This window comes from Perissodus microlepis, chromosome 14, assembly GCF_051167445.1.
Source record: "Perissodus microlepis isolate ML-2025 ecotype Zambia chromosome 14, ASM5116744v1, whole genome shotgun sequence".
NCBI classification, from domain to species: domain Eukaryota; kingdom Metazoa; phylum Chordata; class Actinopteri; order Cichliformes; family Cichlidae; genus Perissodus; species Perissodus microlepis.
Genome location: NC_140474.1, coordinates 17,698,130 through 17,723,492, shown reverse-complemented (window position 1 = coordinate 17,723,492; position 25,363 = coordinate 17,698,130). Strand labels below are relative to the sequence as shown.

The 25,363-nt window shown below is 40.9% G+C and overlaps 1 protein-coding gene across 2 annotated transcripts in view; it reads right to left on the bottom strand.

The window, feature by feature from the left end:
• The window catches only part of rsrc1 (arginine/serine-rich coiled-coil 1), a 124,118-nt gene that overhangs the window by 79,164 nt on the left and 19,591 nt on the right, over positions 1-25,363 (bottom strand). For both annotated transcript variants that reach the window (XM_084951365.1, XM_084951364.1), the window contains exons 4-5: positions 22,030-22,245; positions 799-835 (exon numbers count right to left, since the gene is read on the bottom strand). In XM_084951365.1, coding sequence (XP_084807491.1) covers positions 799-835; positions 22,030-22,245 — 253 coding nt within the window. The remainder of the gene's footprint in view (positions 1-798; positions 836-22,029; positions 22,246-25,363) is intronic.

Sequence of the window (25,363 nt, the reverse complement as noted above, 5' to 3'; positions counted from 1 at the left end):
GAAGTGGAGAGTTACTGAGAAGTGTTTGAATTTCGGGGTCACTCATTTGTGTGGCATATTCAGGGTCATTTGCGTAGCGTGTGGTGGGGCGAGGGTCATTTGCGTAAGGGTGCTGGGAGCTGCAGTTTAGTATGCAGGGAGGCAAGGGAGGGAGGGCATGTGACATCCACAGAGAGCCAGGACCCTCACTGACCCCTCTCTATAATTCATCCCCGGGAATATGGGGCACATCAAACCTTCGTTTCTTCCCACCCAAAAAGAGGAGAGAAAACCTTTTCACTTTGTTGCACGGCACTCTGACCCCGTATTAAAGCGAGTAGCAAGAGAAACCCTGAAAATGTCGGTTATTAAATTTTCAGGGCTGTCCCAGGAGAGCGTTTCCAGCAGCTCTCTGATTCATAGCTGGGAGAGGACTGAGGAAAGGCCCCATGCTGACAAAAGGACCAAGAGGGACAAGGGGATGGGGAGAAAAACTTTTGCTTTCATTTTTAGCATTTACGAACAGGTACACACACCCGCACACACACAAAAGTAGCAGCTAATATGAGAGAGGACACAGTGGATTACCTGTGTGTGTGTTTGGGCACAATTTGGGATGAATTAAATGCTAATATAAAAGCGGGACCAGACCCTCGGGGAGGCTCCATCCTCCCTCTATCCCCGTTTTCTCTGCCACTCTCTCTCACTCTCCCTGCTTGTTAACTGCAGGTATTCAGCTCCAATTGCAGAGGTTTCATTAGGAATGCAGATATCAAAGTGTGCAAGTGTGTGTGAGTGTGTGTTTTGAATAGAACTTACCAGATGTTCTAATCTGCCTTTGATGTTCCCAGCGTCCCTGCAACACAACAACACATTTCCCCCACTGTAAATAAAGTGCCGGCACAAAAAGTCATTTAATAAAAGCAGATTTGCAGACACACACACACAAACATCAACTAACACACACAACAAACTCTGTCAAGTGTGATTTTCTGATTTAATTTCACAGTTTGAGTCATTGCACTGAAACACTACCTGTGGCCAATCCTAAGTAGCCAGAATTAGACTCCAGCTACGAATCATTGTTATTAATAAACAATCTATTTTCTTGATTCCTCGATGAATGGGGAGGCAAGCCATCAGTGGTTTTCTGAGGTTATGATGATACCTTAAAATGTCTCACTGTGGTGGTAGTTAAGCCGAATTATTTTCAACTAATCATTTCACAGTCGGCAACTGTCATAACCACTAAACCCTCTTTCTGTTTCAGCTGCAACGTACGCGGGATGAGAATAGCTGTAAGAGGGGAAAAAAATCCTGATGATATCAAAAGGCATTTGGTTAATCAAAAGAGGTAACAAAAAAAAGCACATAATGAGGAATTATACTAATTGTTAACCTTTCAGACTGAAATGCTGTGTGCATTTTCATGTGTTTGCATCTGCACCACACAGAGGTTAACTAATATTGTTGCCACACTGCTGGCATTCATAATAATAATTTCCAACTACAAAGAAAGAACTGGGAGCTTATTATCTGTGAATTAATAAAAAATGTGTGTATGATTATCAGGGTAGCAACAGCAGAACGGCGAGCCGAGGAAGCGGAGGAGTGGGGAGCAGTCTGTTTTTAAAAAGAGCAAATTGGCAGTAAATAATAGATGCAATTTTGGCACATTTCAAATTTGCAGCAGTGGAAATCAAAAGATCAAGAGAACACAAACAGCCCCCGTCCCCCCGATCTCAGCACCCCTCGTCCAACTCTGGCCTCCATTACTGACAACTCCACCCAGGCTGTGGCGTTTTACGGCGTTCGTGTGTGTCTGTGTGTGTGCTGAAAGGGAGAAAGGCTTATCGACAGGCTTCAGTTGCTAATGCAGCCAGCAGCATCACAGTGTAAATCTACACCATCTCTAAAATTACATACTGTCTAATCCATCCCACCCCACCAGCCCCCTCTACCTCCATTCACCCATCCATCCATGTCTCAACACCATCAACCTTTCCGAAAAGCATCAAGGAATGAAGAAAATGCTACACACCCTAGAAAACTTAAAACAAAAAAAAAAAAACACTACAAGAAGTAAAGAAAAACAAAAAAATAAAGTCATGAAGAAAAGATGTTTGCTTGTTTATTCTGAGCTCTGTCACTGAGCCACAGGCAGACAAGTCAACCACTTAAGGCAAACTTCATCTAGCTGTAATTACATTACATTCTGACAAACACCCCGCCACATTCATTATACATGACGGGCGCCCGGCTACTAGACAGCAAGACATTTGTTACCGTGGTGACAGTGTGTGTAATCCACTAATGAAGCGCAATTAGTGAGAAACAATCTAACACAGGGGAGACGCAGCGCTCGATCCCTCCTCCTCCACTCATTTCCCTTTGCTTTTTTTCTCCCCCCGTCTCCCCTCTTCCTTTTTATAGCTACAGTTTTCCTTTTTTTCCCTTTTTTTTGATTCAACCTTTATTAAGCTCTTAACATGCATTTAATCTCCCACTCTTTCATCTGTTGTCCTGACTTCATCAAGGACAAGCTGTCCAGCATGGTCCGCACCAGTGCCGAAGGGATCGCTCTATCCATTAGACAACCACAGCTGACACACACACACACACACACACACGCACGCACGCACACTTTTACATCCTCATCTCTCTTTTCAAAACATCATATAATCTGCGGAGGTCTTCGGGGACCGAGCTTTCCTTTTCTCCTTATCTGTCTCTCCCTCCCTCCTTCTGTACTCTGTGCATTCAGCGCAGAGGCAGCATCGATTTCTGAATTACGCCACAATATTAAATAATTAATATACTTGCCGTGATTGATGTTTTGCATTAGGCCAATATTAGGTTATCAATCAAAATCCACTTGGTTTAATGTAATAATATTGAAAATGTGTCAGTGCCTGTTCATCCAATTTGTAGTGGAGGCAGGCCAGATAGTAATGGTGGTGTAGCACAAGGCCTCAGAGACACTATGGCCTGCTTACTACAACCACAGGAGCACATTACAGCCCCGGCACACAACATGAGAGAGGGAGGGCGGCAATGGCAAGAGAGATGAAGTGCAGACATGGGAAGACGAGAATGAAGCAGACAGACGGTGATTTGTGATGTGATGGGATGTGATGGACTTGGCACGGTGAGCACACTAATCATGTGACATATTTAGTAGCCCTCTATGAAGAAAATGAATTCATGGTGCATTAAAATCATACTTTTCATACTGTATAAATACTGATTAATTTATTTTTAAGTGAGCAGTTTACTCATAAGTGCTATTAGTTTTTTAGTGGTAGTCATTTTGTGATTGTTAAGGTCTATTAAAGGCAGCTAAGTTTGGCTGAAAAAAAAACTGTGGTTCAAATCGGGCCCTAAAAATTGCTTTAGATATTAGACTTCCAAACTCCAAATCATTTACTGACTTCAGTTAAAGTATTTTCACATTAGAAATTGACTAATTAAAGCAAGATAAGCACATACACTACCGCTGTTTACTGTGGTAATGTACAGCTGCAGTACACTAAGACAGCTCGACAATATATAACATATAGAATTAAGAAATCGTTTATTTTAATGGCTATGTCTGTACCTTTGTCATCGTGACATATCAAAATATCTTCCAAAAAATTGGATTGGTTGGCAGGTGAGTGTTTTAAACATTCCCACACTGTTGCAAATTAGCTCTGACAAACACTGGTCAACTGTGACCTCTAAGACAACGTCTATTTAAGAGTACAAAACTTGCACAACTTTGGGACTTTGAGTTGGGAGATAACCAACATGAAAGAACTACGGTATTTTCTCTGGTCTTGCCTTTAGGACATAGTCCTGTTTCATACAATGAGCGAGGTTACAGCTTGGCTATTGTAATGATCTTGCAACAGCTGGGGTCAAATGGCCCATGATATGAGGGCAGCAACAACCTACATTTATTGATCAGCTGATACAAATATCCCATGAATGTGCTTATTATGGCACCATTTTAAGTCAAAATAATACTAATGGTATACCATAAAAAAAAAACCTAAGAAAATTCTTGTTGAGTTGTGGCAGCAAATTTGTTTGCAGCCATTAGTAAGTTTTGCCATCATGCAGTCTACATACATAAAATATGACCACTTAAAGTTGCAGGGAAGCTAACAGCCATGGGATGTCATACCCGAGTTTATTAAATCCAATGTGCACACCGTGGCTAGCAAAAAGGTTATAAAATTGCTAAAAGCACACAGTCTGGACACACACCTGTAAGTGGAAAGCTTTTCCTTTAAAATTGAAAATGCAGCAGCCATTGAATGGTCACTTGTGCCCACTAAAGCTGTGGCTTGCCATGGCAAGTGAGTGTCTTTACAGAATCACTGGGAGTTAACCAGAAACTATTTAAGGATATAATGCCAGAATCTGACAGAGGAGACACTGCAGTGCAGAAGGAGACAGGTTGGACTATTGAGCAGACTAAAACATGAAAATCTCTGACCTTCACCCATCCTAGTCATACACAGCGATTTGTCATTGTGTTCGGTTTTTCACACAACAAAAAAAGAAGGAAATTTATGTCATTACCTCTCTTTTCTCTTCGGAATAGTTACAAGCCAGGATGACTGAGAGGCCTGGCAGAGAATGGCAAGTGGGCAAGAAGGGGAAAGACACAGGGAGAGTAATGCCCTGTTGTTCCAGGAAATTTAATTAGTTATCTGCGGTCAATTAAGTAAAACTGGACAAACAAGGGAGAGTGTTAAGCACGGGCAAGGTCAATACTGACCAATTTAACATGGTTGCTGGATCCATCACACTGTCTGCACTCATGCTTTCTCATTCCTGCTCCTTTTCTCTTTTTCCCCCTCTCCTTCCACTCAGTCGCTTTTCTTCTCACCGTGCCTCCCAGCATACTTTCTTCCTCTATCACTCACAGTAGATGCTCTGTTACAATGTGTCCAAAGCCCTTTTGTCTCTTGTATTCGACCAACGATTTTAAGCTGTTGCCTCATCTTACCTCATCGTTTTCCTTATGTCTCTCCTTACCTGTCATGTTGCCTTCTTCCAAACTCCCCCGGATGGCTTTCTTTCTCTTTTCTCTCTTTACCTGACCCTCCAAAGCCCCCGCAATTCTGCTAGCAGACAATTAATTACACAGCTAGCGCCAGATGAGTTGTCATTTGGGGTTCACATTTCTAATAATTGCATTAGGTCTTCAGGTTTTGCTAAGATCCCCTCCCCTTCTTTCCTTCACTCTCTTTCCCTTTCTTTCTCTTTCCATCTTTGCTAGATGCCCCCCCCTTTGACATAGCTGATCTGAATATCTTTAGTCAGTCAATGGAGGTGACAGAGGGACTTAAAATGCAGAGGCAGTCATTTGATTTCCAGCTTACAGAGCTGCCCATTAGCCCAGCACTCATCAGCCATGCACTACCTCTCAGACCCACAATCCGGTGTGCGGACGATTTAACCCTTTCACTCTCCACTACTAGCCAGGTTTACCATGTAATATCAGGCTTTCATACATCAATGGGTTTGCTTCCACAGGCCGTGTTACACACCTTTAACTTTCCCCTTTATCTGACTGTAATGATTTCACTGCCCTTTACTCACAGTTTCAGTTCAGGAACCATAAGAGGCTTCCTATTAAATAAAAATGACTTATAATAAGAACATACCGTGTTATTACTTGTGTTGTAATGTATTGTATTACATATTACTCTATTTCACTGATTTACCCCGTATGGAAAGTCATATGTTACACTTGTTGTTACAGCACTTTTGAATTAGCACGTAACACTGCTGCCAGCTGACATGCTAACACTAAACTTATATCCTCGCATACCTGCAAAAAATAAATCCCTAAAGTTTCTTTCCGACAGGCCCACCTGTTAAGAAGGAGATAGGGTACATGGGGACCTATATATACATATGCTACGGTCATTACAGTAAGATTCATTAATCGCTCAGCGATCGATGGAAAGGTGACAAGCAGTAGCATCAGCAGCAACTTCAACTAGATATTTCTCACTTTGCCATGACAAAACGTGACTTTCTTTTGCTGCCGATTTGCAAAACCTGAGGAAGCAAAACAGCCGAATAATGCTTTACATTTGGGGTGATTAACTTTTATCTCTTTCATTCAGAAAATCCCAGAAATGTGGTGGTTTATAGAAAAAGTTAAAACATAACATTTAGCAAGAAACAAAACAAAACAAAAAACTAACCAAAAAAGTGTGATCCATAAAGAAAACACTTAATGTAAAACCGTTTGCATGTTATTAGTTTTGTCAGATTGTATTTATAACTGTGAGTTGAAGACTTCTTGGTATTCCAAACAAAGGGTTCACAAACGATACCTTGCGACTGTATAACCAACAGAAGTCTTTAACCTTTTGATTAGCAACAGTGCATTTTTGTATTTTCTCATACAATTAAAAAATAAAATACAATAAAAAACCTGGCCCTCAGCAGCCTCTTCACCCTCAACTTGTCATCAGTCACTGATCGTAAGAAGAGGAGCAGAACAGGAGCAAAAGAAGGCAAGACACCGTATTACTATAAAGAAGACATCATACATAAGAGAGAGTGTGCGAGTGTATATGTGTGTGTGAGAGAGAGTGTGCGAATTTGTGACTCATTTGCTACAGTTGCATGCCTTGTCAAGCGTGTCATTGAGCATTCATATGTTGTTTGACTGCTGACAGAATGGCAGGCATATTTATTAAAAAGTCAATGTGATGGGGACACTGGAGCAAGCATATTCACTCACACATACACACTCACATAAAGCACACTAATACAGAGTCCACATCAGTGGGATCTGCCTGTTTAACTAATATAGGGATAAAGCTTGATATTGAACTGTAGAGGATTGGATATAGAGACGCACACACAAGCACAATAGTACAGGGAGTGCAGCTTCCCCTCAGGCCTGATTGCCATCTCCATAGCCCTTTTTTAACAGGGCTGCCAATTGAAATTGAAATTGTATTCTTGTGTGTGCTATCAGAACTACCTCTCAGGGTTTTATACAGCTAAGAGGAGGGCTGGTGGGACACACACTCTCAGACTCACACACACATATACACAGAAAGGGATAATACAGGGGCAAGTCGGGGGCTGTCACTCTTCCATGCAGAACACAGAGAGGGAACAAAACGCAGACTTATCGTTCTATGCTTTTATGTAATTCAGCATGCATACAGGCGCGCACACACACACATACATTTGCGGGTACACAAGCTGACCTCCCTCCCAGTGGAAGGGGCTTTACTTTAGCATAATCCCAAAATGGTAGAGAAAAGCAGGCCATTAAAATGGGGGTAAAAAATTCAGCACTTTATGTTTCTCTCAAGGAGGTTTAAGTGCAGTCAATAAAAAAGTCAAAGAAGTATGAATATGAAAAGAAGAAGTTGATTTAAGGAGGCTCTTTCTGTTGTATGAGATAAAAACGCAAGCAGACACCTGTTCGTGTTACCCGTGTCTGCCAAACACGGGACCAACGCCCAAATAAAAGAGCGACAGCAACACTTGTGGAGCGAGAAAATGAAGAATAAATCTCTTTAAAGTCTTCCAGGGTTTATTACTTGAACTGACAGGATTAACATCATCTTCATTTATAATAAGAAACAGCAATATCGTCACAATGTGAAACTGGGAAAACCTTTCAAGAAGCGGCATCAAGACTACTATCTTATCAGTGTCTCCAAACTAAAAACAAACATTTATTTAGCCCACACTAATTAACTGACAGGACTTAAAACACAAAAATGCAATAAAGCCATCAATGACAAACACAGGCATTTTTTTTCAATATGGTGGGCATTATGAATATAAATAGCACTGAGAAGAAAACAAAGAAAGGGACAAATTATGGAGAGACCGGTGTTGGTGAACCTTGTAGTGGAGACTGAAAATAATTTTCTTTCTAAAGATAGATTAGTTATATTAGCAAATAATTAAACTGGAGAGTATAAATGCCAAACTAGGTTTAAACTAATTTTTTTTTAAAAGTGTCACCAATGCATAATCAATTTTATGTTGATTTTACCTTTTACAGAATGTGATTATAAGGGCAAGTTACACCTAAGCTCTAAGCAACCCACTACACAAGAAGACAAACTCCACAGGTGTGTCTACAACTGTGAAAATCATTTAAAATCACAAGACAGATAAATAGTATAAAGGCAATTCAAGAATTGGGTTTAAATAAACAAACTTGGAGATTACCATCAATATATTGATTCATTTACATCATATGTAAAATCAAAACAAAATATGGAAGGGTCTAAAATTATAAACAGGACTTACTTCAGTCCAGGGACACATACAGCCCAGTTTGAACTCAACTGGGCCGAGGCAGTAAAAACATTGAATAATAACCCATTAAAATAAAAATATTCATCCCAACAAATATAATCACACACTCAAATCACCTTCACCTAGATCAATACGGATATTTTAAAGAATCTAATAAGGGCAAAGTGGCTAATGCTAAATCTGTCTGGGTTCAGAGTCAGCCAGAAGCCTCGGTATGAGCAAAGGATCAAAGTCATCCTGAGGACATTTATGGAGACCAACGAAAAACACAAAAGGGTTCAGATTCTGTTATCTGGTGATGTTATAAACATACAGGAAATAATTAAAGTACCTGACACTTGTTTTGTTATATAAATCTGTTCCACCTGCTTTTGTTTTGCAACACAAAATATGTCAAGTAAAGGTGGGTGTACAGCAACTCATTTTCAGTTAGTTACTTGTACTAATTTCCTGTACCAGAGCACCTTATTCTCAATTGTTTTCAGTGGGAGAAGAACCTGTAGTTTGGGGAGATTTATTGTTTTTTACGACAAAAATATTTCACATTGTGGAAAAGTTCCATTTTTGTTTATACAGTTCTCAGAAAGAAAATAACAGAAGCAAAAAAAGTTGGTATCAGCAGGTCACACAAAGGAAAACAATTATAACAACCGAAGAAATTTGCTACCGGGGCACCTCTCGTATTTAATATATAGTTGGGTTTTTTTTACCATTGCTGTGGTTGAGAAACACATCGCCCTCCTTTGGCTTAAGCGTCCTGGGTACAGGGCAATGACTCTGATCTGTCACTCTGATAACAGCTCAGACAACCGTTCTCATAATCAAACATCAGCAGGCCTTTAACATAGTCCTTTAACATAGTTAAAGGACCACCTTCAGCTCCCTGTGAGCTAAGAAATGCTAAACTGCTGAAGATGTCATATCACGGATAAAATATTACACACAGAACAAGTCTCCCTATTTAAAAAACTATATCTCCCCCTTCTTAGCCTATACACACCAGCTCTGGAGGGATCTGAGGGCTGGGGCCAAGTTTTAAAGAAAATTGACTTCTTTTTATCGTGTTACAAAGAGGGAGATCAGGACAAAGACAGAGAGAGAAAAGCAAAAGGGAGACATGGAGAGCAATCAATTTCCCCATGGTTTTCTTCAATAGCCAGTGGTCCTTTTCATACTTCCCAATTATAACCTTTCCTAATCAGAGAAATGCCTCTCTATTATTGAGGCTGAGACAATGACGCTCCCCAACATTACTGCCTGTTCCAAAACTATGTAGATTGCCGTACTGGTACACAAAGACTACACTGGGCTATACGGCAAGGACTGGGGGGGTGGTGGCTGTGTTAAAATCACATGTGGAAATCTTTTGGCTCTCCTCTCAGCCCCAGAAAACTGATGGGGAACAATGGCAGCCCGGCACAGCATCTGTCATGGCACAATATAAAAAGATGATCTTGGCACCGAATGGACAAAAAAAAGAAAAAAGAAAAAAAAAGAACGAAAGAGAGGGAGGAAGACGGGGGAATGAAGAGGAGGGGAAGGGGAGGGCCAGGCGAGAGGTAATTCATTTGCAAATCAGGCCCTGGTGCTCAGGTCTATTTCAAGCTGCCAGTGGGTGCCAGGAGTTAACAAGGTAATCAGTTTCAATCCTGCCCTTCAATTGTACATCACACCCTCATCCAGAGAATACCCAGGCCTTTCTATACGGGGTAGAGGGGGAAATAGCAATCTGGCTGCTGGCTTGCCGCACACAAAACCCCCCCACACACACAGACACGCACGCACACCTGAAGACAAGTTATTAATAGCCATGTATCCACTACATGTCCTTACAAGCAACTGTACAGAGACAACTAGAGCTGACACAAGCAGCTAAGGAATCTATAGAAGAAAACTAAACTGATATTTCCTGATTTTATGATTTCCACTTAAGAGTCAATGACTTACTATTTTCAAATACTTAATTAGGGCAAAATATTAGGGATAAAACTAAAGAAATCTCTGCTCAAGTTCTAGGGAAAAAAAACATCCACAAAGCCCACGATAAATGCATTTCTTTTACACTAATTCATCAAGAATATAAACATTAGATTGGTAGGCATTAAAAATAAATGAGATTCAGCACAACTAAAGCACTGTAAAATATTGCTTTAGTAGTCCTACACTTTTTCCCCATCTTATTTTTACTGCATGTTTGAATCTGTCTGTGTATACTCTTACCTGTATTTTGAGTTATTGCAAGTCAAATAAAAAAATCTGCATGAATTTTAGGGTGCGTGCATTTAAAGAATCTCCCTATTTTATACCTACTTTCAGTCTCAAGTTTAGTGGCAGCAGGAGCAGTAGGTTGCACTGAACCAAACAGTGGTACATGTAAAGTGGCAGAGGGAAAACAGAGCTAAACCTGTTCTAATCTTTTCTTTCCTCTCTCTGCATCCCTCCCTTTAGCCTTTGTCAGCTGTAACCGGCTGGCCGAGAGGCAGTTAGCCCCCGTTAGTCCCTCATCTACATAATCAATATGACAACCTTATTTTTCTGATGCAAACAGGATTTCACTGCTGAGCTGTGTTTGTTGATGTGTGTGTGTATCTGTGAGTGAGGGAGTGTGTGAGTGTGTGTGTGTGTGAGAGAGAAAGAGTGCCCAGTCTGCTCGTAGCCAGCCTCAGTCATGGCCCTCTTTAGCCTAATTAGATTAGGTGTGATTATCCCAGCTCTACCTTACAAGTGTACAGGCGGGATAAAGTGGCCACAAAGGCCAGCCTGTCACAGGCACCGGGCTCTGGTCTGCAGGTTATCAGGGTCCAGGGAGACACACCGCGTACATTGTTATTCATATCATCTACACACCGTTTTCTACTGTGCCTTTTTCACTTCTCTTCGTTCAAGCCCCCCCTTCAGTGTCTGTGGTGTCAAACTGGCGTAAGCACCGGCCAGGGTAACTGTCTTTTTTTTTTTCTCTCTCTCTCTTCTGTCTGTCAGAAGACAAAACAACATGGCCCCAAGCACTCTGCAGTTTAGCCTACAGGGAGAAATGTCAGGAGCGCTCGTGCGTACGTGCATGCATGTGTGTGTGTCTGTTTTTCTGCAGACTTCAAGGAAAAGTGGTAAAAAAAAAAAAAAGAAAGAAAGAAAGAAAGAAAAGTTAACCCAAGTCTTCGAGTAATGCAAGAAGACAAACGAACACAGCAAAGGCTAACGTGCACACAAAGATTGCAAAGAAAGTGTTTAACCTTACTCTGAAGACCTGAATCTACTCCATTCTACTCTAAACGCTTTATTGGTAGAGACCAAAATGTGTCCGAACCATTGCAATGAGTCACTGAATGTCTCATCACATATGTGGCTTGTTGGCATATTTCGTTTAGGTCTTAAAAAGTCCAGATTAAAATCTAATGTTACACGTTTGTGATCACTTTTTGGGATTTTCACTTTGGGTATCATTTTTGTCAAAGTCTTTAGCAAAACACAAACAGTTTTGTAGAAAAACATCTTCATGTTTTTAAAAGTGAAGCCACCGCAAGAATCTCAGAATCTTGCTCAGTGTGCGGTAACACGCTTTCTATGCATGAGAGATTTCAACATACAGTACGACCACAAATAAACTTCTCCTCTCTAATGCACACTCAACATACAGCAATTATGCCATATGTATACCTGCCAAAATGTGCGTGCCATAACATTAGCTCCAGTGGCATTTTTCATTCTGATTAATATGTGTTTGAAAATTTAACGAGATGATTTGCTACTCTGTTTCATTTTTGTGAAATACTCCACCATTTTCCCCTAAAAACATTTTCCACATACAGCTCGGCACTGACAGATTTCAGTTGGCCTCCATCAGTGAGTGTGTACGTGGAAGAAAAGAAGTGAATTATTTCACTCTGTTGATTAGACAGCAGTGCCCGCGATATTTATACACACTGTACATACTTTCCGTGTCGTCAGAACTGGGCATAGAAAGAGGCAGAAACAGAGAGTTAGAGGCGCACACAAAAAAGAGAAGAGAGAGCGAAAAAGAAGAGAAGAGGCAGTTACAGTAAGGCAGTAAGCAATGAGAAACATACAGCATCGGATCTGAGAAAAGACTAGCAACTCATATAACAGCCTGGCATTAATTCCACAGTATTACTCACGCATCTAAACTGTAAGAAGAGCCGATATATCATACAAAAATGAAGAATGCATATACGCTACTGGCAAAAAGTGGACAGAAGTAGAGTGAGCGATGTGTGTGTTAGGGAGAATGAGTGAGATGCAAGGTGGAATAACTCTATTAGAGAACCACAGGGACTACGCTGGCGAGAGAGTAAGACAGAGCACACGAGGATGAAGGAGAGCCAGAGTGAGCAAGACATTAGTACAAATGAATTAAACATCGGCCCAGAGATCTAAACTTCTGTTGAAAAAGAGGCAGACTAAATGGGTAGGAGGGAAGGAGGAAGAAGAGGAGGGAGGCTTCGTAACTTTCCTGCGGCTACTAAATGTTCAGCATAAGCCGTGCGGGGCCGCCAACTCCATCAGCGACACAAATAAGCGCACACCCACTTGCGTGATCGGCGACTACGATCACAACTCTTTTGTTTCAGCTCGTTTCTGCGCAAAAGAAAAAAACACTCTGAGCATGGCTGTCGATTTCAAACCTCCGCTGAGGATGATTGTTATACACCCCTCTCAGGCAAGATTTACTTCCTTACTTCTACAACTGAGTCGTGGTACTTAAACTCAATGCCTGGAAAGCTGTTTACCCAGTCTGAAGGAGGTATTCGTGCAATGATCAATGCCACGAGGGAAGACCTGCAGAGCAGTATTTTTGTCTCAGGCCAGCAGAGGTCAAATGCACGGTGAGAGGTACTCCTCAGCTAACTGAAAACCATCGTCTGCTGTTCTTCTTCATGTTACTTTGCCAATTCAACTAAAAGGAACATCACTTTCTATAACGTTTTCTCACTCTCAGCCTTCCTCATAAAGACTTCAGTCAACACCTTTCCTTGCCCCTGGTGCAGATGAATAAGCACCGGAGCCTGGAGAAAATTAAACATTAACAGTGCGTCTCTTTTACACATCATTCTGCATAACCGCCTTCTCGTTTAGCTCCCCTCCTTGCCTTCAACACCACTCTGCATCCTCCAAACCAAACTAACCCAGCTTTTCCAGAAAGGGAGAGAGAGTGCAGAAAAACGTATTTCGTCGACAAGCGCAACATAAACCCTCCTAAAATCCGAGCTGGCCCGTCATGTTTGCTGCTCATAACCTGCTGCTTATAATCCTGCCCGCATCCTCTCCTGATCCATAAAGCAGAGCAGCCAGCCACTTAAACAGCAGCCAGGACTGCCATCACTAGCTCCTGCTAAGAAAAAGGCCATAAAATGAGGAGAGGAGAGGCAAGGAGAGAAGAGGAGAAAATAAAAGAGAGGAACAGGGTAATTGGATTGGGGGATCTTCTATTTGGCCAGGTCTGGTCTCTGTCATCACGCTCCAGGCCTGGCTTCTCTCAGTGCCTACAGTAGGTCTCAAAGACATCAACACACTCACAAACAAATGAACACACACACTCTTCCCTAGATGTGTAACGGCACTGAATTGCTACCAAGTTGTCCTGTGCGCCGCTACAGCCTGCAGGGTGTTTAGTGCGCTTTTTTTTCTTTTTCCCCCAATGTGAGTGTTTGCATACTCCCTTAACAACTCACTAAATGGTTAAACAGATTACAGAGCGCAGTAAGTGGATTGTCACAGCTCTCTATCGCTCACTCAGGGTGTCTCTCCTGTGATTAAAAGTGGCCAGATTTTTCTCTCTCGCTCTCTCTGTCTATGCAAACACACACGCACACCCACACACCAGTTTACACAGGAAACAGGGAGGTCATTCTCAGCCAAACACAGCAAGAAAGCCCTCTTATTCATTTCAGTCTTAAGAGATTCTGATTACTTATTTATAATAACGTTAATAACTAACAATACAGTCTAAAAATCATATCATATATTAAACATTATAATAGTAAGAATAATCACCATTATTGACTTTTAGTTTTGTTTTCAGTTCAGTTTCAGGGCAGTACCCTGAAATCAGGCTAATCTCTCATGGCCTGGGACTGCTGTTTAACATCCCAAAGCTGTAAAAACCTCACATTACAGGAGGAAATATCAATCTGACTGTACCCATACCCATCCACTATTTCAGTAAAATACTGACATAGGCAAAGAAATGTGAAGGAGTGAAAGTTGACCTTTTTCTATGATTTTTTTAAGCAGAAAAAAATATTTCCAGAGACAACGGGAACCAAAGAAATCTTCCCAGACCATCCAACCCTCCCCAAAAAGCACTAATTATGTGTTTCACATTTGCATAACCAGTCCAAGTGACATAAATTTCAGAAATGGGTCACGCCCACAGAATGAATGTACTGTCTGTGTCTCCTGTCTGCATCATACGTGGCACTTACGAACCATTAATCGTCCCAGACTGGCAAAGACCAAATACATTTTCTGGAGCTACAAGTTGCACGGATCCCTGTGGAGGATTCCTATGATAATACCCTTTTGACAAAGCTATTTATAAGTCGTTATACCGTTCACTTTTTTTGGCCTTAAACCGAGTTTTGGAGAAGGGGTGTGGAGTCTAGTTAGATGACCTGCTTTTGTATCGAAAAGGGTTATCTAGATGTAAAGTAAGTCTATTATTAAAGACTACTTTGTTTTATTTGTTTGTTTTTTAATCTAATCTGCTCATTATTTGTATTAAAAAAATAAATAATGACTACATGCAGCCATAGGCCAAGAAAAGCTACAGCTGAACCAAACTGTGTGTGCATTTATCTACTGGGACCTGAGTGTGTGTCTGTGTGCACATGCTCGCTGTCCACCCTTTGCATGTAGGCATCACTCCTATTTCAGCCACCCAGCCCCCACCCAGACTACACACACGCACACCTACTCCTCTTCAGCTTCACCCACGTCTCATCTTGCTCCTGGCCACTAGGCTACCCCCCTTGACGCACACACAAATAAAACACACACTTACAGTTCATTGATTTAAGTCAATGTGAGTGTATCCTAACCTTCCGAGGACGGTGTTTGAAGTCTCTCTTACCTCCCCGGACCCGCTCCCAGAGCCAGACACAGCCTAGAGTCCTGCAAGAGTGCAGTGAAATGCAAATACAACAAACACACACACACACACACACAGAAGCAGCAGCTAGTGGTCCCATCCACACCACCCATACACACATTCCCACCAGGCTGAGAGGATGCCGCAGGCAGGGGCTACACACCCACAAACACACACACAAACACACTTACTTTCTCTGTGTATTACCAACACTAATGAGCTGATAGATGTTCAACAGAAGCAAAGAAGCAGACAATCATTTCCTCAGAGTAAGGCAAGAAGGGAGAGAAAATCAACAGTAGTAAGTGAAAATGTGTGTGTGCTGGTGTCTAGGGTCTTGTTTTATTTTCTCTCTCTGCCTCACAGCATCCCGGCTTCCAGAGGTTAAGGCTGAGCAATGGAGCAAAGCTAGCCAAACTCAGGCCTGCAGGTCCTGCTGGGACCCCTGTGGTGAGGTTGGGTTCTGTTTAGTTTGTCAGCAGGGAAAACAGACTAATGAGAGGAATTACTAAACAATCACATTCACAGAAAGAAAACAGCAATGGGTGGGTTGGTGAGGACGGCTTGTTGTATAAAAATGTCAAGAAAATATGTTTTATATTAATGTTTTGGTTTTTTTTTTAAAGAAACTCTACCAATGTGAACTACGCTGTCCTATTCTGTTGAACTGCTGTTCCTCTCTAGCAGACAAAAACCTCTAAATGATTTTTTCATAGAAAAGGACTTCAAAAAAAGGCTTTAATGAAAGGTAGGCTGTCTTTTCATTTCTTTAACCCTAAGCTCATTAGACAAACTCCTTTTACATGCACAGGGAAAAGATGGCTCTCTGCTGCCATGAGGTCTCCACGCTGCTCTCTGTGCCTCGGTTGCCCAGCCTATGCCCATTTCTTACTCAAATTACATTAAATTGAGTAAGATGAACCAATGTGTTCCCGTGACCCGGCATAGGGAAGGAGTTCAGCCTAATTGGACAGACCTCTCAGAATGAGCATGTGAAGCTTGCAGTACCTCTATGATCTGTTACAGAGAAAAGAGGTCAGCACCACCCAAAGCAAAAGGGTGACGACTTCTCCTAAAGAAGTAAAAAAAAGAATTGTTGAAGGCGTTGAATTCCGGTTGCTTGAGATGAAGAGAAGAAGGGGGAAAAGTGAGAGTGTGCACACCTGTGTGTATGGCGTATGCATGCATTAACAATATAATGAAATGCAGAAAAACTGGAGACTGTTCTCCATCCACGACCTAACAAAATCCCTTCAAGCCTGATCAAAGCCTGAACCACTACAGCGTTTAATGATGCCAAACCCGTACTTACTAACAAACACTTACTTCTTACTATAAAATTTAGTTGTAATTTAAAAATAAATAAATAAATAAAAATGTAAAATGCTTAAAACCTTTCACTTTCTGTGAAGAAACAGCCATCTGTTAGCGTAAATTCTCAGTGTCTGCTCATTAATCAGGGGTGTGAATTGGGTCGGAACATCAGGTGAAATACGCTCTTACTTCTGTCAAGTACCAGCCTGGGGGCAGATGCGCACTTGTTAACATGAGACACCGTTTACCTCTTGTATTTTGTTTCAGGGAATACGATAAAACTCTGACAAATAAAATTAATCTTGACCTGTGCACAAGGTATTATGAGAAAGTATCTGGTGCGCTGCAAAGCTAATTTATATATATTCAGAAAATTGTCATTCGGCAATAATTCTATCGCCTGCCAGGGGTGTTCAGACGGCCTTAATTTAGTGGTATTTGTCAAACAAAGATTTGCATGAGTTTAGATTCACCTAAAAATAAATCCTGCTCCAGATCAGCACTGTAGTTGATGAATTACAGTACCGTGCAAAAGTCTTGAGCCACCGTTTGTTTCTTTATATTTTGTTTCCATGGAGCCAGACTCTCTTGTTGGGCAATAGACTTTCTGAAAGTCTTTTAGTTTTTCACTCATTTTCAGTCCAGTCCTTTTTTTATTGTTTGTCTGTTAAGATACTTAACGCCGATCTATGACTCATCCAAAAATAAAAAAGGCACCTAACTCAAGAGATGAACCAGAGGAAAAAATAATAGAAAAAATAGCCTGTCAGAAAAAGGCTTTCTTCTCATCTCTTTAGTAGAATCTACAAAAACAGTAAGAGACACGACAGTTTGACAAATGTTTTGTTATTTTTGCACCAGCAATCTGATTCCCAAAGAGCTATTGCCAAAACATTTGGCACAATTTAGCAGTTTTTGCCTCTATGCTGTATTTTCATGCAAGGTAGCACACATTTCAATGAGTCACTGCATCTATTTCCTAGCGACATATAAAGAAACGTGGGGTGACTCAAGACTTTTGCACAGTAACCGTAGAGCTGTGCAGGGGTTTGAAGGTTTAGCATGTGTATTCATTTAGGTGATGCACTCTAACAATTGTTTTGAGGACAGCAAATACACTCTGGATGTAATCTGATCTTCTTGAACTTTGCCCCTGGCATATTTCATTACTCGTGGAAAATTTATGAAGTAATTCAGGTAATTTTTAAAAGGAAAAAAAAAAAACTCACAGCTTGCTGAAATTTAATCTAGAGAATAAACAGGTCATGATGTCTTTATGAAACTGTGTTAAACCGTTTGAGTTTTTTTTTTTCATCCATGAAACGGATCGTTTCTCAATTATTGTCATCATAAATCATGAAAGAGAAGTGCTCATCAAAGGGCACTGGGCACATGTTAAAAATCACCACTGCATTCAGCTTAATGCTGAATAAAAACAGCATGCAGGACACAAGCATGCAATCTTATTGAGAAAAGTGTCAATGAAAAGAAAAAGGTAAACAATGTAAGTGGTGGTTAAATTAAAGGAAACTAACACCCTCTCTGCAAGTACTAACCCAGATGCTTATCCAGAGCAAAGTTGACCTACTAACCTTGTACATAATCCTGTGTAAACACACACATGCACACACACTTGCATAGAAGTACACAAGTACACACACAACCCTACAATCACCCACTTACCCTTTGCCACTGGTGAAAAGCAACAAGATCTCTTAACAACAGCTCGTCTTTTTCAATAAATTTTGCATGAAAACATGCCGCTGGAGCACCAAGTTGCCTGCTGTCATACTAGAGGAGTCTTAAATGTTTAATGACAACAACACCAAACACATGTGCGCACACACAGAGTCGGTGTCAGGGTGCCGCACTGAGGGGCCCCTCTTTCATCCTGACAGACACTATAAAGCTCCTGAGCCGCTTCTCCACCCCGCCCCGCCATCAGCATACCACCGCCGCACTCCTCTCCTATCACCCAGCAAGAAAACCTGGATGTAAATGAGGCTGGAGTGTAATAGTATGTGGGAGTGCGCAGGTGTTTGTGTTCAAGTGGTGAGGATCAGGGGCTTACATAGACCCTACCCCCATTGCCATTAAAAGAAGAAGAAGAATGGAAATGGAAAAGGAAGAGGAAGTAGCTTCTCAAATTAGATACAGTAAAAAGGGAAAAAAATGTTTTACATATTCCTGAAGCATCTTGTTGCTTCTGCCTTACTTCTGCTGAAAGAGGACATGCTAGGCAGCTAAACTCCTGTGAGCATCAAGCAGATTTTGGACAGTTATAAGATCATATCAGCATCTGCAGGCATAAATGGCAGCCATACTGACAGCTATCCAACCTGTGATGTTGTACTATCAAAAGTCAAAATTAAGCTGAAAACATTTCTTCCTAAAATCATCTCAAACACTATTTATCAATTTTAAAATGAAATGCCAACTCTTTATGCTGGAAATTGCAAGACTGAAAGAGGCACTAATGTGCTTGGATTATGGAAATGTTCCAGTGTTTTTCCTTTTTGGAGAGATGTTTTGGATTATATAGGCCAATAATTGAAGTGTAATTTGCCCAGGTCACCAAGACCATGTCTCCTAGGAGACAGAGATGCCTTACAACAGCTGAATAAGTATGTAATGGGAGTATTTATAGTTGGTTTAGTAACTTGTGCCAGACTAATTCTCAGGCTTTGGTGTCTGTGAGAAGATTTTAGGGAGGCTTAATTGTAAAAACGATGTGGTCAAGGAGCAATGGGACAGTTACTGAGAGTTTATATCCAGAATTAAAACGTAACTTGATATGAACTGTCCAGTGTGTACTGGACACTTAGCAAATGAATATTACCAAGTAACTTATTGTGTTTTGTATACCTCACTCTACGTCAGTGTCTTTGAACTTCCTTGTTCTGTCTTGATGCTTTTATACCTAATTTAAAAAAAAAATGAACAATTGCAATAGTCTATTGTAAAGTAATATCACATGACTTGGAGAATAATGTCTTTAGTGTTAAATCTGAAGTTAAAACTCCCCACCCCCACAAAAAAAAACAAAAGAATTAACTAACTTGGAAAGAAAATATGTTTATATTTTATTTGTAAAAGGGCAAAAAACTATCAACACCCTGATATCGTTAAAAAAAACATATTTGAAAACCATATACATGTAAAATGTAGAAGCTTTGTAAAGATAGGATTTAGCACAGCGGTGCATTGCAACAGATTTCACAGTTGCACCTACTGAAGTGGGTTCTGACTCGATATGTCACGTCAGTTAGTGGGTCAGCCCCATATGTCGAAATTATTCAATCTTTAAACCTCCACAGGCTTAGGCAGTTTTGAAATAAATCAACACTGCCACAGGTGGAAATGCACACACACGCACAGACTTAACACAAATATGCACACAGACAAGCTAAAGCAGGGTCAGAGATAAAAGAAGAGATTCCTATCGATGCTAAAGGATATTGAAGCCTTAATAAGAAAATGGATATAGTCTACTGGCCTTACATTTCACTGTTAGCTTTATTTGTTTTCCTGATACTGATCTAAGAAAGGCAATATGTAATGGCGGCAAATAAATGGGAGCACTTTTCCTTAAAAGCAAATATCCAGTCTCTGGCCATACAGAGAAGTCCTAACACCCAAACTTTTCACTGACGACCAACAAAAGTGATGAAAAAACAAGAGCTGAATACATAGAAATCCTTCAAAAATTGTTATTATCAACAAATACGACCCTATGATCTTTAATTCTAAATAAACATCTTGAATAACACATAAGTGTTTAACAATATTACTGATCGTGCTTGTGTTTTCCTCAATGACCTCAATATATAATACTTCCTAAATACATAAAATCTGTTGTGCTAGCAAAGATATACATTTCCTTCTTTTCTTGGCATTTAACTCAGTTAATGAGATTCAGTACACGTGATTTCCACCCGAAGTTGTTCAAGTGCGTGATTTAACAAAAAAAAAAAAAGAAAGAAATGTTCTTAGATATACCATACAGCATTTCTGGTCTCTCACAGCCACTGCTACAGTGATAAGTTTCCTCATCTGAGTGCACAGTTGCATCAAGAACACATCTGAGGAATGGAGATTTTAGTCAGATCAAACAGTCATAAAATCAGAAACTGTCGTACGGCTATTACTGCATGTTTCTGTAAGGAAAAACAAATGAAAAGCCTAGAAAATACTCCCTCATAGTGTTTCCTCCCAGAAAACTTTATGTTTTAAGTTTAAGCATAATATAAGCAATCCTTAAAACAAGAGTTTTGACAGTAACTGACAAATGCATCTGCTAATCTGCCAATGTGATCCTCAACTAATCATTTATCCGAAATTGAAAAGTGCCCATGATTGTTTTCTTAAGCTGAATATACTTGTTTATTATCAGCATTAAGGCTACATTTGCCATTAAATTTTCAGTCGATGAATTAATCAATTAATCGGCTTAAGGTTTTGTCGACTGTGAAGTAAATTCAGCCTGTCCCTGAGTTTCCATGCAGCACAACAGCTGCTCTGTATCACTCTTGGGATCCGCAGTTTAATACACACATCTGTGCCATTCAATGTGACAAGCAACAACTGAGTACCAGTCGTATTACAGTGGCCCCCAATCACATTAGAGAATGACGCGATGGGGGAGGGATATATCGGCAGACGCAAAGAGAAGCCTCTAAGGTAGTTATACCTGTAGTGGAGTGTACAACTGCTAACACTCTGAACCTGTTCCTCGTCTGTATTAGAGTCTTTAGTAGACATAAACTTGCAAGTGTAGATGTCCTTTGCTAACTTTCCTAACTTTAATAATAAGACACTCTTGTTTATTGTTTTTTTTTCCTGGCAGAGACAACAAAGACATTTGGAGGTGCATATAATCCTGTTATGTTTCTAGACTTATTGCTGCCGGGTCCAGAGGGTGAAAAGTGCAGTTAAAGACATCAGAAATCATCTGGTGACCAAACGCATTCAGTAAAAACCGAACCTGTGCCACACTCCTAACTACCATCTATTTTTATATCACTGTGAGATTTTCCTCTTACAAGAGGGAACTATATCGCATTACATGGCCCGTGCTGCCTTGTGCTTGATGAGAAGGAGAAATGGAGAAAGAAAGGGAATGATGGATTGATGGATGGAAGGATCGGGTGATGGATGGACGGATGGAGGAGCTGAGACCGAGCTCCGCATTTATGTCCGTATTACACCAATCAGCATTTTCTGCTCTCCTGTGGTCCAGTAGAGTCGACAGTACCTAAGACTTATTAAGGTATCTTTGTGTCTACCTGTGCTGTCACCTCACATATAAGGGATAATATCCTACTTACCCCTTTTTCTCTGCCTTATCTTTACTCTTGTCCTTCTCTTTGTCCTTGTCTCTGTCCCGTCCTCTCTCCTTGTCTTTTTCCCTCTCCCGGTCACGGCCCTTGCGCCGGCTCCGGTCCCGGTCCCTGCTGTGGCTACGGCTCCTTTTGCGGCTGTGGGTACCTCGCCGGCTGCGACTGCCGCTCCTACTTCGAGACCGCCGGTGGTGAGAATGAGACCTAAAGCAGAGATAAGGAAAAGTTAAAGCAGATAAACCTCTGACATTTCTTTGCATTTCTGGCACAGTAATACGAAAGGGAAAGCACCTTTATTGTTTTGGCTACTCGCGTTCTGCCTTGTAAGTGTCTATATTTCCCAGAATGCCTTTTAATCACTAAATGCCTAATCAAATGTGGCTGAAACTGTTTCACACCAGAAAAATGTGGCAAGAGTAATATGAAATAGAAATAGGTACAATAGTAGATTCAGTTTTACTTATATAGCGCCAAATCACAACAACAATCCCCTCAAGGCTGTTTATACTGCAAGATAAAGACCTGACAATGTGAGAGAGAATATGCAGTTTTCAGAACTGAAATTCAAAGCAAACTGATAACAACTATGGGAAATGACACCCAACACAGTTCAAGTTTTAGCAAATTGCGACTTTATGTTGCAATATAATGCTGAAGCATCCATGTCAATACTTCTAGGCTATATAAGCGACAGAGCGCCGATTCCCAGTTAACGTCATTCACATACAGCAGTGGACACAAGTGGATACAGGGTTCACAATTAAAACAGTTTTAAGTCATTACATTTGTTTGGCAATTTATTATAAAACTTCTTTACAGCTTTAATATATTTCAGCTGTTTTTATACGTGTAACAAAGCCAAACTATATTAGCTAAATTAATAGTTGTACTTTTCTACATATATAAAACAAAACTCCGTTGCTTATCGGTACGTTCGGTAGAGGATCGATTTAGTTCCATCCGAGCTACCAGGCTTTGAAACACTGGTGAAATTCCTGCATAGCAACACTTTGAGGCTTGCATCTGCTAAAACACAAAATGAAACTCTCTGAGATCAAATTTCACAGGAGCTGATAGATTCATCGTTCACTGGTCCACAGTAATATTAGTTATATACAAGCCCACACACTATAAACACACACACACACACACACACACGCTCACAGAAAAACCACACTGACATTTTAGAAATTGAGCCAATTAGAGGCTGGCTCAGAGGAAGACCTATCATTGGTATTGATCCTGACACTGGCCCTCTGGTCTCAAAAAGATTTGCAGTGGGAGATTTACTTTGTTAGCCATGACACACGAACATAAACACACTTACTTTGAACATACAGGAAAGGGAAAATTCAAAGTGTAATTTATATCCCAAAGAGTTCGATGCATAAAGACAAGTAATACTGAAATATAAACTTATTGATGTGTCGCTGCATGTTCCTATCAAAACAGAAATGTGTTACAACTGTGTGCGTTTGTGTGTGTGCAGAGGGGAAAGAACATGATTTGAAACCCCAGTAGAAATCGGCAGCTGAGATGTCGTTATTTTCCATCATCTATCATTTTATTGATTTGTCTATAAAAACAGTCAAACCTGCTGTCCATGAGCTTTATTGCTTTCCCCCCTTTATTAGTTTGCAGTTTTGGACATCCAGAGCTGTCTCTCTCCCGACAGAAAACTAATCATTTTCTTCAGACGCCTGTCACCATCCTAACAGACAACACTCTGACAACTGTTGCAATCAATTAGGCCGGGGCGATCCTGATCACCGGAGAATCCCTGCTCTGTTCCTGTGCTCTATGTCTACACTTTCTCTCTCTCTCTCTTTTTTAAACTGACACCGAAATCCAAAATGTTAGAAATAAATTCCACATCCCTCAAATGTCCAACCAAACACTCCTGTTGGAAAAACTATTAACATATTGATTATTCTGCTTGTATTTGTTTTTTTAGATAAAAATGTAGAGAATGGTGAAAAAATCCCCAAGGTGACACCTTTAATCTCAGAGTCAGCTGCATAACTACATAACATGTAACTCATGCACTGCAGTCAGCTACAACAGCCCCTGTGTGGTATAATTTTCCTGCCAAGCCATTCTCATTGCATCTGCAGATCAGAAACTAAAGCAGTAACCTGGGGTGATCATCAAAAATAATTGTTATGATACATCCTATTCATAGGTAAAGGTGAGAGCAGTCTTCAGTTCCAGGCCTTGTGATTGGCTTGTTAAATATAGCCTTTACTGGAACTATGATTCAGCCAGTCAGGGAATCACTTGTAAAGAAAAAAGAAAAATCTTGCACTTTTTGGGGGGTATGGAGTCTCCAAGAGAGATAATCCATCATGGCCCTGACTGACCTTGGAATGAGTGAATATATGTGTTGACAATGCATGCGTATGTTTTTAATCAGCAGTACATGAGGGGAAATACAACAGAGCCGCAGTGTTCCAAGTCCAAGTCCTATATTTACAGCCAAGCAAATTGTGGTCAGAAGCAGTAGATGCAATAAACAGAACTTCCCTCTTTCCCTCTCCCTCTATTTCTCTGTCTCTGTCTCCCATTCCCTTCCTCCCTCTGATGGCAAAGAAAACAGCCCACTTCTGGGGTGTGCAGCAAATTAAATTTACTGTAGTTAATAGAGTGAGCCTATGCTGCTAAATGTCAATTTCCTGACCAAGTCCTTCCCCTTGGAGAATGATTAGCTAATTTAAGGCTGGGGATAAATGGGCTAATGCAGGACACACACAGATAAACAGCCACAGTTGGACCCCATTCCAAGCCCTTCCCCTGCTTTACATTTTATTGGCCTTATTATCTCCAGGGAAAATGGGTCCCCCTATGACCTAAACATATTTTCATTTCTAATAAAAGGCCCTTGCTGGTTGCCCCCATGTGCAGACCTCCTCCCTCCACATGCGCGCGCGCGCACACACACACACACACACACACACACACACACACACACACACTCACACACACCCCCCCCTTGCAGCCTCCTTTCCTCCATTCCTTCCTCGTTTCATCGTCCAATCCATTAAATCGAAGCTCTGCAATTGGCTGGGACCATTTTCCTGGTGAATTATCAATAGAGTAATTATGCTCCATGTTGGGAGCTGGGCTGAAGCTTATCGCCGTTGACCCCCCAGCGCGCGCCAGGATATGATCCCTCACCACAGCCCATTGGGGTAATTATGTGGTCGGGTGTGAAGCTGGATGGTGTTTTACCTTTATCTGTATTCTATTTCTGTTTTCACTGAAAATTGGACATTAATGGCAGCTACGCGATACCACTAGTGTCAGATACAGGTGAACGCCTCCA